The sequence below is a fragment of the Dromiciops gliroides genome, chromosome 6 (assembly GCF_019393635.1).
Source record: "Dromiciops gliroides isolate mDroGli1 chromosome 6, mDroGli1.pri, whole genome shotgun sequence".
Lineage (NCBI taxonomy): Eukaryota > Metazoa > Chordata > Mammalia > Microbiotheria > Microbiotheriidae > Dromiciops > Dromiciops gliroides.
In genome coordinates, this window is record NC_057866.1 from 204,324,527 (window position 1) to 204,341,335 (window position 16,809).

At 36.1% G+C, this 16,809-nt stretch overlaps 1 protein-coding gene across 1 annotated transcript; it reads left to right on the forward strand.

Annotated features, from left to right (window-relative positions):
- The first annotated feature begins 6,657 nt into the window (after positions 1-6,657).
- On the forward strand, positions 6,658-7,212 carry LOC122730768 (60S ribosomal protein L17-like). The gene has a single exon (XM_043970122.1). It carries the CDS (start codon positions 6,658-6,660, stop codon positions 7,210-7,212), a length of 555 nt encoding a protein of 184 aa, XP_043826057.1.
- Positions 7,213-16,809: the final 9,597 nt, after the last annotated feature.

Consider the following 16,809-nt stretch of genomic DNA (forward strand, 5'->3'; position numbering starts at 1 on the left):
AGATCTCAAACAAGTCACATTTCTCATCCTAATATTCATACAGTAAGAGATCTAGAATTACATAGAAAGTACCCCAAATGTTCTCTAGACCATCTACCATTTGATAGAAAAATTTGATAAAAATTTACCATTTGATAAAAAAAAAAATAGTAAAGAGACTAAGTGACTTGCCCAAAGTCACATAGAATGTAAGAGACTGTCCTCCCAATTCCAATCCAATAACTCTTCTTGACAGGTAAGCCATGTCTATGATAAAAGTAAAAAATGGTGTTTGCCTCCCAAATCTTGCTTCTTCCACCTCTGTCACTGCTTATGCCATTCTTCCCACTTCAATGTTTAGCACACTGATATTGCTCCTTGATGTACTTTCTCTCTCACACACACACATACATGCACATGCACACATACAGATATGTGTATATGTGTTTGCATATGTATATATACATACAACTCACTCAGTAAATCCAACCTCTTCAATTTATAGATTGGAGAACTGAGCATTTTTTTAGTCTCCCAAGCTTGACTAAAGGATGCTATAGAACAATAACATTGATTGTGTCTTCAATATCTCTTTTGTTCTTTCATGGTCCTTTAATCACCATTTCTCCCAGTAATTTAACTATAGAATATTTTTGGTCTTGGATTATATGAATGGGACCTACAATAGCTGGTTTGGGATCTGAGGATTCAGAGGACCATAGGGAAAAGAGAGGTGATATGTTGTTGTTGTTGTTGTTGTTATTGTTGTTGTTGTTTTCATTTTGTTTTTTTTTTGGTGGGGCAATGAGGGTTAAGTGACTTACCCAGGGTCACACTTCTAGTAAGTGTCAAGTGTCTGAGTCCAGATTTAAACTCAGGTCCTGTGGCTTTATCCACTGCGCCACCTAGCTGCCCCCAAGACAGGTGATATGTTGGAAAGAAATAAAGTAAAATTAAACTTCTTCTTACACCCCCAAAATTCCCAAGTATCCTGAGTACTTAATAGTTGCCTCCAAAGTGACGACACATACATAATTTCATATCCAGTAGCCCAAAAGGAAAAAAAAAGTATTTTTTCCTCACATTTTCCTAGTCCCCATTAGATGGAGCATCAGTGGCTTAAAGAACATAGTTATGAAATGTCAGCCTAAGAGGGCTCAGCACACTATCTGCATTATACAGGTGTTCGTTCCCTTGTGGTTGTCTTCTTGAACTGTCCATAAGGAACCAAAAAAGCTTAGTAATCTTGTCAAAATGTTCTCACCTGCTTTACACAATTTATCTGAAGAAAGCAAAAATGTCAATAAAAGTTTAAAAGACTAATAATACCAGGATCTCTTATTCCAAATCCAACACATAAACTATTGTGCCATGATGCTTTACCATATGTTGTACCAACTGTCCCTCCAGCTGGCTCACTTTCCATGATTTTTCATTGTGTGCACTTGTTGACATTTTCTGCTCCATTTACATCCCCTTTAGCTGTGATTTCAGTTACTTTGGTATTCTCAGCTAAAGGATACATTCCCTAAACATTAAGGCCTGCTCTTTCTCTTATTTTTTTTTCTTCAGAGCACCTAGAAGACTACTATAGCCCTCCCCAAAATCATGATATTTAAAATTTAAAAGGATTTTTAGAGATCAAAACTAATATTCAGTTTTGCAAATCAGGAAACTGAAGTCCACAGTCACCTGGCTCTGGATCGCTAAGTCAAGCCTGACATATACAGATGCTTACTAAGGATATCTTGGAATGTATTCAGTACAACCCATTGTTACTGATTCTGAAAAAGGAGGGGCAATTGATTTTCTTGCCTGCAAAACCCCCTTTCTTCTTCACCACACCCCCAAATATACCCTCTCCCACTACTACAAGGTTAGTTTGGGGAACTGCCTTATTTCTGTATTAGTATGTCCAGTATACAGCAGAGTGCTTAATTCATAGTAAGCTTTTCAGAAATACTTTTCCAGTCATTCATTGGGAGATGGAGTGACCTACCTATTAGTAGCAGTATAGGCCTGATTTGAAATCAGGTTTTCCCATTCTAAATCAAATGTTCTTTTCCCTAAAGCATACAATATAAGTATTCTTGGACAACTGTGTGACTACTGCAAAGATAGTTATTTAACATTTAGTATTTGTCATACTTTCAAAAAGTCTTTCTATCTTTTTTTGTTGTTGTTGTCCCAATCTTTCCAACTCTTTGTGACCCCATTTGGGGTTTTCTTGGCAAATATACTATAATGGTTTGCCATTTCCTTCTCCAGTTCATTTTATAGATAAAGGATTGAGGCAAACAGGTTAAGCGACTTGCCCAGGGTCACAGAGGTAATGTCTGAAGCCAGCTTTGAAGGTGAGAAAATAATTCTTCCTGTTTTCAGGCTTATTCAGGGAATGTATCCTTTAGTTGAGAAAACCAAGTTCACAGAAATTACAACGTAAAAGGATGTAAATGGAGGTAAAATGTCCCACAATCACACCAAATGAAAAAGTATGGAAAGAGGGCCAAATGGAGGGACAGTTAGTACAAGGAACTCTAAAGCATCATGGCACAATGGTAAATGTGTTGGACTTGGAGTGAGAACCTGGTAGTTGTCTTTTAACATTTTATTGATACTTTTGGCTTCTTCATAAAAACTGTGTAAACTATGTGAGACCTCTGCCCCATCTAGCTGCCCCTCTTTGATGTATTAGACCCAGATATTATTTGTGTTTGTTCATTTCTCTTTTTTCATATCTGCAGTAGATGTGTGTATCTCACTCTCTCTCACACACACACACACACACACACACACACACACACACACACACACCTTTATTAAGAACATTAACACCCATAATGTAACACAGTTAACACCTCCCACATATGGTATATTTTTAAAACTATTCAATGTTCTACATATTCAAAGTAGAATTATTTACCTTTGACAAAATATTTATGTATGTGCAAATGAAAATCTATTACTAAAGTAGTGGGTAAATTCATTTATGCCACTAATTCACATTGGTCTTTTCCTCAAAAAATCCTAAGTGCTGATTTTATAAAATTTTAACAAATATTATTTGAGTTTCCAGATCACTGTTTTCCTTTTATGTAAAAATTAACTTATTTCCTTAAGATAATGACAAATCGCATTTTAAATTGCTTTAATTTACACTGTGATTTTTGTAAGATATCAATCATAAAGTGAAGCAAACTTAAATAGGCATATAGTAAATGATAAGCTCTTTTAGGGCAGCTAATATATTGTCTTTTTTTCTTCCTTCTCTATCACCCTAGTATCTATGAGGACACAAGCTTATGACTAACATCACCCTAGATGTACCTTCCCTCTTATTCTTCTCTCCCTGTTTCCTCTGGTTTCCATTTTATGTTGAATATTATTTCTATACCATAATCTGTACGTATGTGTGTAAGTAATTGGGTTAGTTTGTGGCTGTATGTGTTCTATATTCCTTTGATCAGGTCTGATGAAAGCAAATTTTAAGTGATGACCAGCCTCCCCACAAGGTTTTCTTTAACTGAATAGGCTTCCGTTTGTGTCATATTATTATGTGAAATAATAAATGTCTCCCAACTCATTTCCTTTTTTCAGTTTTCTTCTTCCACTGCTCTTTCCATTCTTCTTTTAATATCATCAAAACATAAGAAACATTACTCCAATACCCTTTGCATTATTTTACTTTTGGTATGACCCCTGATCACAGTATAATACCTATCTCTCCACATCTGTTAAAATGAAAAATCTTCACCCTTATAAAGTCTTTCCTGATCACTTGCATGTATTTACTTTACTCATGGTTTCAATTCAAAATTGATATTTAGGTTCAGATTATCTTGAGGAATCCTTGGAAGTCCTTTATTAAACATGAGACTTTCAAGTCAGCACCATTTTGCTGAGTGAGTTATTATTATTATTTTTTTATTGTAAGCCTATCTTGCTTCTGGAACATTGTGACTCCTGGTTCTAAGAGACCTGGGAAGTTTTCTTTCATGGTTTCTTCAAATATGAAATCTAGGAATTTCTTTTTCTTTTTGTATTGAATTTCAAGAAATCCAATGATTCTTTAATTATTTCGTCTCATTTTTTATTCAAGAGCATTTATTTTCCTATGAGATATTTTATATTTTCTTCAATTTTTTCAATATTTTGACTTTGTTTTAATATTTCTCATTGTCTTATGGAGTTAGGTTAACTTAGTTTTCATGAAGTATATTTCAAGGGTAAGGTTTTATACTTTGTACCAAGCTATTAATTCTCTTTGCAAGTATTTCCTCTAACATTAATTTTTCACCTATTACATTCATTCCATTTATATATCATTTTTAACTTCTTTTAAAATCTTGTTTCATTTCTTCTAGAAACTCCAGTTGATCTTGTGGTTAAGCTGTGTTTTCCTTTGAAGCTTTTCTCACATAAGTTTTAGAGTTGTCTCTTCTTCTGAGGAGATGCTGTCTGGGAGTGGATGGGAGTGTATACCCTGAATCTTAGATCTGGTCTGTGCATCTCTATACCTGCTGACCCTAGTTTGAAGCTCTGGGTGCTGAGTCCTTGATCTACACCCACTCCTGTTCAATACTGCCTGCCCTGGTCTCTTGATTACATGTTAAATTTATTATTTTGGATTGGAAAGATGACCCAAAATAGTTTCTCCTTTCATTTCCTCACCACTACTCCATCTGCCATTTTTCTAACCTTATTACAGAAGTGAGAGGAGCTGGATGGTTTTGCTTCTTTCTATATCATCAGTCTCCTGAATGTTAGAGATCCTATTCTGAAGCTTTCAAAGAGCTTCTTCCTATAACTTTATGACAAGTTGATTCTGGCTTTACTGGAAGGAAAGAAAATTATAGATGAAATAGGTGAAAAGTGAAATCATTAGAGAACTCAAGCCATTTAAAATAGCAAGCAAATCTAGTAATTAGGGATAGATATAGGGCTTGACCTGTAATATCATTTGTAATTTGAACTTATGCATAAAGAAATTCCTACCGCCAATGGACAATCTGCAAGTTGTAGTTATAATGTATTACCTAGCACAGTAAGAGACTGACAATTTACCTAGGACCACAAAGTCAATATGAGTCAGTAGCAGGACTTAAACTCATTTCTTGCTAGATCTAAGTTCATATCTCTGTATACACCACCATGTTACCTCTAATCTCTTAATTAATAACACAAAAATTATCGAAAGTCTGTTTTGCCCCAAATGTCATGCTGATTGTGAGGCAAAGAAGTGGGGTCATAAATGTGTCTTCATAATAGCAGGTAATATTTTACAAAGAAATTATACTTCTAGCTTTTTGGTTTGATACTTCTACCCAGTTAGAATTGGGAATAATTCAAATATCTGATACCTGACCAGATGACTCTATATACACAATTTTCTTTACTTCTGTGATTTAAAAAGAAAATTTCAGAGATATGACAGAAAGCAATACAGGGCTGGGTGGCCAGAGGAGATCCTACAGAGAAATTTTATGATTTCTCTTTAAGATTGTTATGATTATTATTTAATATCATAGAAGTAGTAATACTTTATCTCTCCAATGCTGCTTACTTTCATGGGGGATACACCTGCTTTATAAATAAATCACCACCACCACCAACACCAGTGAGGGATGTCAAAATGATCTCACCTCTCCAATGACCCTCATCCATGAAACATAGACTACATGTCGAATCTGGAGTTGGGCTGAAAGACTTATGTGTATAACTATATATCTGCATACCATACTACTTGTCTGTATTCCTGTATACCAGGCAACAAGATGGTTCTATTGAAGAAAGCCTTAGTTCTGTCCATTGAAAGGATTAGACAGAGTAAAAGATAAAGTCAAAATTATGATCATTGGACCATATAGTTCATACAAGTCTGCCTGGAAACACTGCAGAGCTAGAATGAGATGAGCCTTACTTGTTGGACAATGAGTGATTTAAAGCTGAGACAATCCAGTACACTTGTTGTCTGCCATTTGCACAAGATGCCATTTCTGACTACAAGGCAAGCAAGATGGAAACATTCACCATGTTGATATGTGGAAGGAAATTCTTGCCTAAAAACCTGGAGCGAATGAGTAATGAGCTCATTAAATATGCTCTAATCATGAAGTTGCCTCCTTGAGAACTGTACATACATTATTCTGACTTTAGAAGGGGTCCAATTAAGTCACAAAGTAGTAACCCTTTAGTAAATGAATTACAATAACATTCTAAATATGAATAAGAATAGAGGTGGGTTTGCATTTGTTTGTAATACACCTGTGGTTTCATTGGAAAGTAATTGTCTTAGTGAATAACTGCCTTTAGCAAATGCTAGTCAGCATTGACTCTGTGATTTAGATTGTTGACCAGACCACAGAGGGTATAACTGATTTGTCCAGGTCACAAATGTAATATGTGATAGAGTCAGGACTTGACACCAGGTGTCTTCTTGCTTTTTCGATCTCTCTGTCACTTAACACTTGATGCATATAATAAATGTGTATTGAATAATTTCTTCTTCTGAGGCTGGATCTCTTTCAATTACACCATAAAGTCCATGGTACCTCCCATGGAATCTCATCTAATGAGACAAGTTTTTAAAGCATTTATCACAGTGCCTGGAACACAACAGGCATTTAATAAATGATTGTTCTTCCTCTTCCCTTTTGCCATCCTAAGTAATCATTTAAAATGGTGAGGTACTCTTTTGATCCAGAGAACCCCACAAAATCATGCAAGTCAAGGGGTTCAAATCTCTGGGTCCACTTCAAGAATACCTATGAAAGAGCCCAAGCTATCAAGGACATGAATATCCAAAAAGCTACCAAGTATTTGAAAGATGTCACATTGAAGAAACAATGTGTTCCCTTCCGTCAATACAATGATGGAGTTGGCATGTATGCCCAGGCTAAGCAAAGGGGTTGGACACAGGGTCATTGGTCCAAAAAGAGTGCTGGGTTCTTGCTGCATATGCTTAAATATGCAGAAAGTAATGCTGAACTGAACGGTTTGGATATGGATTCTCTTGTCATTGAGCATATCAAGGTTAACAAGGCCCCCAAAATGAAATGGTGTACTTATGGGGCTCATGGTCGAATCAACCCATACATCAGTTCCCCTTGCCATATTAAGATGATACTGACTGAAAAGGAACAAATTGTTCCTAAACCAGAAGAGGAGGTTGCTCAAAATAAAGAGATATCCCAAAAGAAACTGAAGAAACAAAAGCTTATGGCACGGGAGTAAATGTGACATTAATATGCAAATAAAAGTGAAATAAAAGATTGTCCCCTGCTCCTCCCCTTACCCCACCATGGCAGGGTAGGGGTCAAAATTTGTTGCATTTCAAAGATATTAATACCATTGGACTTCTAAGCTGTAGAAAAGGTGGAAGAAGAGGAGTATTCAGGAGAAAATAATGATGAGATCTTTATTGAAACCCTAATCTAGAGCTGAGAATTCTCAAGTTGGGAATTTGTAAGATTCGAGGGTCTAATAATCGATAGGTAAAATTTATGAGAAATGCTGAGTAGAGCAAACTCTTTTGGATCACTTCTTTCTAAGGATGTGCTTTCCTGAGTTGAAATATTTCCTACATTTAGGCTTAAAGAACTCCTATATGTAATTGCTATGTGTTTAGAGATCCAATACCACTGAGATAGCTTATAACGAATGGACAAGATAGAAATTTTCATTCTAAAAAAATTACACATAAGAATAATTCAACTTCTAACAGAATTTTAAGAAATTGGTTCAGATTAGTAAGAGTTGGCTTTATTCCAGGGGATTTTGTTTATTATTATTAGATTTTTTTTTTTTTTTTTTTGGTGAGGCAATTGGGGTTAAGTGACTTGCCTAGGGTCACACAGCTAGTAATTGTTAAGTGTCTGAGGCCTGATTTGAACTCAGGTCCCAGAGGATTTTGTTAAAAACAAAAAACAAAATAAACAGAAACAAACGAATAGCCCTTTTATCAGCACCAGCTAACATCCATCAATCCTTCACACTAAGCACATAAAGCAGCTGGTTCCCAATAGTCTTGAGTAAATCGCACACAATGATAGTCTCTGTCCTGGCCCTTGAATTTTCCATAACTCTTGAACCTCACTTAGCTAATTAGTTGATAGTTGTGACCTGATCTTTCCTCAGTGCTTTGGAACTATGTCCGTCTCTCCCCCATTTTACCTTCATCATGGCTTCCAAAGACCATATCTAGGAACTGTTGAATGTTCCCGGTATACTTATTCTTTGGTTATTGCCCCAAATTTCTTCTGCAATTTCTTCTAAGGCATTTTCTGTGCTTACTGTTAGAGGCTGGCACACTGGCTACTGCCAAGTTTGATAAATCAATTGTAAATGATAGCCAGTACTTGCTATGGCTAAGGAATACTTATAGATTACCCTATAGACTAGGGAAGAGAAGTACCAGAAAGTATCATATTTTAAATGTGTTGACAGTGTTTTGTAGATAAATAAACTACCCCATTGTTAATCCAAGGATGAGTATTAAAATCAAGTTTAGGGGGAAATTATGGAAAATGAAATATAAGAATGCAGTAGAACCTCATTAAATTATTTGCCCTTAATGCAATAATTCTAATAAGTAAAAAAAAATCTGTTAATGGGAAATGGCTCACCAGTCCCCACTGCAAATATTTATATAAATGTCTTGATATATTAAGGAGCCTCATAAATGGAAGCCTCTAAGTTTTAACTGAACTGTTAAAATTACCTTCTTCAGTCATACTATTCTTGGAACGCCAAACGGAGTGATACAGTGATAATACATCAGTGTGACTACTGTAAATTCAATAAAAAGTGTTATTTTCAGTCTATGCTGAGGATATAAAGCTAATTTAGCAGGCAGACACTTCCCTTTAGGGGGAAAAACTTGTAAAGAAAAAAAGTCACTTTTTCATGAGGATCTTATTAATAGATTTTGCTGACACACTTTAAGTGAGAACTAGGCAGAGTCTTCACCCAAAATTTGAAATAAATCAAAACTTTGGGGGATTGAGTTCTTAGGATATTCCATGGAAGAGTTAGAACTTGAGAAAGGCCTTACAGGTTAGGAAAACTTGGGATAGCCAAGAAAAGAGAGGACAGCAATCTAATTGTAACTTCAAACTCAAAGCAAAAGGGCCTACAATGAGTGTTATCTGCTAGAGGGACAGGAGGAACAAAAAAAACAAAAGTCTATATAGTGCTACTGTCTTTTTTACAAAAGTATCTATCATTTATTCTTTGTTCTTTTCATGCTTCATACTGCTACTGCCAAAATTTTTTATTTGTTCAAGGAGCTATATTTTCTCTCTAGAAAGTTATGTGACCCAATGATAGAAAAAAAAAAAAAAAACATTCTACCAGGAACTGATGGTGCATGTCTGCTGATGATGTATGAAGGACTTTTCTTGGTAGCAATTCTCAAAGGTAATTTTCGCTCCTCTACTAGTGATGCAGAAGGGGTCAAAAGGTTCTATCACCTTTCCTCACAAAACTTGCAAATGCCATTTTCGAACCCAAATTTTATGAGGTAATTGAAAATGGTCAGGGGATTCCATCGCTCCAAATTCCAAACTATACTTTGTTTGTTTGCTTGTTGTTTGTTCTTTTTTGGTTTTTTTGGTTTTTTTTGAAAACCAAAAACAAAAGAGTTCTTCAAGTGTCCGCCTTGATGTGGCAGCAAATTCCGCCTTGGCAGATGAGGCTTTAACTGCAACATTTATACTGTGTATAATCAATCACAATTATACTCTTCCCCCCCCCATAAAAAAGAGCACTGAATCTTCAATGAAGTTTCTTTAAGTCATTTAGGCTCCCTAAGTTTGAGTACGTCCTTACATATAAAATGAGAGTATCTGACTAGATGAAAATAAAGTATTAAGTTGCTATGCAGGACTAACACTCTGAGTTTGTACTTGCTTGAAACTCTGTCAGAACATGCCTGCCTCATGTACAGCTAAGGTTTTCAGATCTGGTCTCCAAATCTGTGTACCCAAAGAGGGGAAAATTGCTTGTTTGTAGATGAATGTTTCTTCTAATATGCAACAGTGTGGTGTAGGCCAGAAGGCACTTGGATTTGGAGTCAGAAAACATTCACTCAAATTGGAAGTCAGGTGCTGACTGGAAACCATGGCCATAACATGTTCATCGTCTGTGCCTCATCTATACAGTGAGCAAGTTAGACTTGAAGACTTCTAAGAGTTTTTCCAAGACTTAATCTGTGATTCCATGATTTAAAAAAAAAGGAGAGGCAAATAGGTGGCACAGTGGATAAAGGACAGGCCTTGGATTCAAGAGGACCCTGAGTTCAAATATGGCCTCAGACACTTGAACACTTACTACGCTGTGTGACCTTGGGCAAGTCACTTAACCCTCATATTGCCCCGCCCCCCAAAGACAGGAAATATCAGCACACCCTAAAGAATCGATCTGCTATTGATCAAACACAGTACTATAATCCCCAAATTACCACAAAGGGAACTGAACTACTCCTTGAATGTGGTTTGAGAGAAGTTTTGTTAGTACTTCCTATTAAGTAGAATTTCAGGAAGTAGCAACCTGTTCATATTCTCTTCCTACAAATATCCATGCAACTACTTGTGATGGCCAAAATTTGATACACAGAGTGTTATTTGGGTGACTCGTCTTAATATTGGGGTCCCAGAAATATGAGGGACCTTTTAGGTTTAAACCCTCCCCTCTGAACTGCTCTTTATAGATATTTCTCCCAGGCCAATAAGAAAGGGAGCCTCTAAGCTTTAGTTCACAAAAGAATCAGATTGTATCACCTTGGGATTAATTAACCAACAAAGGTGAAACTAATAAAATAAAAGATAAGGAAATAGGAAATTGAAATACAGATATTCTTACTCTAAAACTTAGCCTATGCAATCTTCAGACCATTTTCTATTAAGCTAATTCAAAGGAATTTAGGGTTTTCCATCATTAACTCGCCAAACACCTGAATAGCCCGCCAGACCAAGAACCACCACGCACCACCAGGCCAGCAGTCGCCACACCAAATGCGAACTAGTGTTCCTGAAGTGACTCCAGAGCTAGCGTTCTGGAAGTGCCCTCTAACCTCCCTTCAGGTAGCATTCAATCTTTTCTCCCCCAAAAGGGGAGGTCCTTCAAAAGCTGCCTATACCACAAATAATTTTTACCACATACTTACACAAAAACTGCCTTGAAAACTTCTAGAAAGCTGCTAAATTGATGAGATTTATCCTTTATATTTTCTTTTCTTTTCTTTTTTTTTTGTGGGGCAATGAGGGTTAAGTGACTTGCCCAGGGTCACACAGCTAGTAAGTATCAAGTGTCTGAGGTCAGATTTGAACTCAGGTCATCCTGAATCCAGGGCCAGTGCCTTATCCTATAATTTCTTATATAACAAGCCAATATTAATAGGCTGCTTAAATCATATTCTAAAGAATTCAGAATTTTATCAAGGTGAACTTTTTATTCATGAAGTTTCCTGGGACTTTCCCAAGGCAGGTTCATTAGCAATATCCAAAGTTCCTTAGCAATCTATAATGGTCTCTCAATATACAGGCAGAATAGTTAAAGAATTCTATGCTATGAGTTATATTCTTCTCTTCTAATGAATGAACTTACTCATGATTTTTTTCCTGAAAATTTGGTCAGGCCAGATTGGTTTTAGAAGTTCATTTGACATATGGTTTGAAGCAAAACTGTGATCAAGACCACATTATAATCCCGTATGGCAAGTTTTTCTGAAGAGTCATCCATGCTTCAGAATTAACTTCCCCCATGCTCATGTAAATCTACTCTCTTTGTCTTATTTCCTAAGAGCAATTCTAGATAACTGGTTATCCAATAAACCATGTTGTATTAAGGGGTTAATAAATTAAAAGTGGGGCAGGTGGATAGTATAGTGGATAGAATGCTGGGCCTGAAGTCAGGAAGACTCATCTTCCCGAGTTCAAATCTGGCCTTCAACACTTAGTACATGTATGACCCTGGGAAAGTCCCTTAATCCTGTTTGCCTCAGCTTCCTCATATGTCAAATGAGCTGGAGAAAGAAATGGCCAACCAATCAAATATCTTTACTAAGAAAAGTCTAAAAGGAGTCACAAGGACACAAAGAGTAGGACATGACCAAAATGACTGAACAACAACAAGGTGAATCAGTACATACACTCCAAGAAACCATTTGCATTTTGACAGGTACTTGTAGTGATATATTATCTTAGCTCCATAAAAAGAAATGTTTAATGATAAAAATGAAGGGGGTTGTGTTATATAAGTTAAGGAGTACTGGACAGATACTACAAACTTATGGTTCCTAATTCAGCCTCTGTAAACAACCAGACATATGGCCTTGGATATTTATTATATGTTCACAGTCCTGTAGCTAAAGGATGTTCTTATAAATCAATGTGGTCAAGCTCTCATTTTATAAAGGGAAGGTCCATAGAGGTAGAGTCAGATAGATAGTAACCAAAAGAGTGTGTGATTCAAACTTAGGTTCCACAATTCTGAGTTCAACTCTCCATGGTACCATACTGCCCACTATATGCTAGGCCCTGTTAGGGTGAAGAAATTCAAAGAGAATTTAGCTGTTCCCTGCTCTCAAGGAGACTGTGTTTGAATGTGTAGAAATATAACTGCACAAAGAACTTCTGCTGAAAAACAAAAATAAAAACAAAAAATAAATAAACATGTTTAGTGGTCTAGATCATAAGACTTTTTAAAAGTAGCTTCTACCTGCATTCCTTCTCTTTTTTCCTAGGTGGCATCATTGACATACAGTTCTTTTTTTCAATGAGGATTATCTTGTAATTTTACCAAAGTGTTAGGATAAAACAGAAGCTTTTGCTCCCAAAACTATAAATAAAGGGTTATTTCTTTTGATAGAATTAATAAATGCACATATAAACATATCCATTAAAACTATGCATTTTCATTGTATGCCCTCAAAATCTCTCAAGAAAAATGATCAGTGCATCATCATCATCAACATTTATGGTATACATTATGAGTAGGTCATAATAGAGATTGGCCAATAAAGTAAAAGACACATTTCTGGATGACAATCTGAAATGAGAGACAATGGACACATAAAATCAAAGGCTTATACTTAGTTTTCATGGAGAAATGAGGAAACAAATAAAAACATACCAATAACCAATTATTCCAATGATTTACAAAATATAAAATGACAGGAAAACCATTTTCAGTGCTCCATATTGTTGTCAAGTCCATCCCTAATTCATTGAAGTAAGTGACGTAACACATGTGCAAAACATATCTCTCCATTGTGTGATGGACTGAGCAGGTTTCAAGGAGTTCAAATTCCAGCTCTGCTTGGGATTTATTACCTATCGCCTGGGTAACTTTGGGCAATTAACTGAAACTTCTCTTGGCTTCATTTTGGGACTTACCCACCATGATGAAATCACAAATACTTACATATTCCAATTTTGATATTTGTCTTCTCTATGTACAATTCTTAACTTCAGTGACTTCTAGCTTTAAATATAGGCAGAGTAGTAGTAGTAGTAGTAGTAGTAGTAGTAATAATAATAATAATAATAATAATAATAATAATAATAACAACTAATTTATATAGCACTTGTGTGCCAGGCACTGTGCTAAGTGCTTTACAATTATTATCTCATTGGATCATCATGACAACACCAGAAGGTATATGCTATTATTTTCCCCATTTTAACAGATAAGGAGACTGACGTAGAGTTTAAATGACTTGTTTAGGGTCATACAGCTAGTAAGTGTCTGAGACTGGACTTGAACCTAGAACTTGCTGACTCGTAGAACAACACTGGTGGTACCATGGATAATGTCCTGGGCCCAGAGTTAGGAAGATCTAAGTTCAAATCTGGTTTCCGGTGCTTACTTAGGTGTGTGATACTGGGCAAATCACTTAAATTAGCCTCTTTCTTCCTCAGTTTCCTCATGTGTTAAAGGGGGATAATAATAATACCCACCTCCCTGGGTCGTTGTGAGGATCAAATGAGATGATCATTGTAAAATGCTAAGTATAATACCAGGTACAAAGCACTATATAAAGGTATTCTTATCCACTGTACCAACTAACTCTTATTTACCTCATTAGAGTAATTATCTCTTTTGAACTCATAATTCCATGAAGCAGATGCTATTTATTCTGTTTTATGTATGAGAAAACCTAGGTTTAGGGAGGGTAAGTGACTTTCTCAAGGTCATGCAGAAAGTAAGTTTATAAGGAGGCATTTGAATATATGTCTAGGATTCTTTTCCTCTACACTGCAAATTAGTACCTAATGTAATCTCCTCTACCCAAATGTTACTGGCTCCAAACTGTCAAGTGCTTAAAATTAGAACATTAGAATTCCCATAATCTCCTGGTGGTTAGAGTCATAACTTATCAATCTTTGTTATGTCCTTTAATGTCTACCTCAGTGATTTAAATTAATTGAATGAAGAGATTTGCAATAAATACAAGGCTTTTCAATCTATAAGTACATATCATTAAATATAAAGGGTCCTGTAGAGCACTGACATCAAATTCAAATAGAAATGGAGTCACTGACCTATACATAAGGATTCCTGTGACCTACATATCGACTTAGAAAACACATATTACAATTTATTTTATTTTATTTATTTATTTGTTTGTTTGTTCATTTATTTATTTTGTGGGGCAATGAGCTTTAAGTGACTTGCCCAGGGTCACACAGCTAGTAACTCTCAAGTGTCTGAGGCCAGATTTGAACTCAGGTCCTTCTGAATCCAGGACCGGTGTTTTATCCACTGCACCACCTAGCTGCCCCCTATTTTATTTATTTTACTAAATATTTCCCAGTTACATTTTATTTTGGTTCAGGTAGCCCTGGGGAGTATTGTCTTCCACATGCAGACAGTAGTACCTCTTCTGTTGAGACCACACCTTATTTTCTTGCCTACTTAATCAACAAGCATGAATTAAGATCCTATTGTGGGCCCATATTGGGTATATGAATACAAAAAAATGAGACAGACCTTGCCCTCAAGGAGAGTATATTCCACTGGAGGTGATGGAACATATTCAAAAATAAGTATATAAACACAAAGACACAATTATATATTTTGAGAAAAGAACCACGAAATATCTCTTGAGTCTTGAAGAAACTAGTGGTTCCTACAGGTAAGGAGGGAAGGCATTCTAGCCATTGGGGACATCCCGAGCAAAAATAGAGAGGTAAGAGATAGAAGTAGGCCAGATTGGCTACAACATGGAATTCATGAGGGATAATACTAATATACCACATTTGAACCTTTAAAAAGAATTCTGTTGAGGGTGAGCTCAGTTCAAAATCTTTCACGGAGTATCTTCCATTGGTCTGCCACTTCTTTTGTTTTGCCCACTGCCACTATGAGGGGAAATATATGGATAAATAAAATAATTTTGACATAGAAATAGAAAGGTCACTTTAGATATTATCTTGTGGGGAAAATTTTATACACACATATACATACATAGACATGCATATATACATATCCATTACATAAATGCATATATATGTGTTGTATGTATGTATATGTGTAGATAGTGTAATTTACAGTAAAAACAATGGTAATTAAATTTCAAGGAAACATTCTAGTTAAGATCATCGATGTTGTAGTAAGCTATGTTATTCTGTTGCCGCTGTAGTTTCAAGCCCGAATGATTTCCATGATTAGGTTTTCATTCAATAATGCTTTCAAACTGGGGTGGGCTATTCCTATGACCAATGTTGTTTTCTTTCATAAAGGAAGAAATATAAGAACTCTGATGTTCTGGAAAGATTACTTTTTAGCTTCTTTCTAAAAATGATAAATTAAATGGAACTACAAAAAGAAAAAAAAGGAGAAAACAGAAATTTGATAGCTATATACATGCCTGGCTATGATGGGATGGGGTGGTGATGAGGTTCAGCTACTCATATTTGGTCCTCAAATATTACCCAAACAGGTTTGCCTGTATCAATGGTCTTTATTCCATTTTTAGAAGTAGTTTAAAAGGATTCGTAATTCACTTTTTATCTTGGTTAACTTCAACCCAGGAGTCAGAGACAGCATTTCTGGCAAAACACCTATCATAGCAACTGTTTCTCTGATACAAATTATTTCCTTCTAGGCACAACTCAAGGAGGCTTTCTCTAAAAGAATACAAAGCTTCCCCCAGAGCTCACACTGACCATATTTTCCTAATGCAGCTTTCTGGTCATCCAGGGGTATAACAAATTGTAGCCACCTTGATTCTGGGCCTCTGGTATTTGGCAAGTATAAAAAAATCATATGAAGTGATATACCCTGATGTCCTACCTACCCAACAGGTTCCCAGATGGAACTGGAAATGGAATGGAGAAGGGGATAATGTCCCAAGAAGCTAAGCACTACAGTTTCCTTTTTACATTTCCTTCTATGTTAGGGCAAAGCAAACTTCCTTTTGCAAGTGTTCAATGCCTTGTGAGGGCCTCATTTCATCCTAACTTCAAAACTTAACTAAGAGGATGCTGAAATTAGAGTCCTGCATCAGACAACTCTTTTAATATGTCTCTTCTCCAGGAATTTCACCCCCCCCCCAGGTATATTATTCAAATAGTACTCGCAATAAATACAACCAATTTTGCATGGGTAACACTGTAAACACAAAGTAAACATACAGAATACATAAATGTAAATAGATTTTCTCAGAACTCAAAGGAAAAGACTTCATGCTCCCAATAAGGAACTCAAAGAGAGAAGGGATACCCAGTGTGGGAATTTATTTTGATTTGGGGACCCTGCCTTTGGGTTGAGATTAAAAAGCCTTAGGCTCTCAGGGATTTTTTCTGTGTGAGGGGCTAGTGCCCCTCC

Bases quoted from the DNA above. Each gene is read 5' to 3' on its own strand.
- LOC122730768 (XM_043970122.1), top strand. From the start codon at position 6,658: ATGGTGAGGTACTCTTTTGATCCAGAGAACCCCACAAAATCATGCAAG.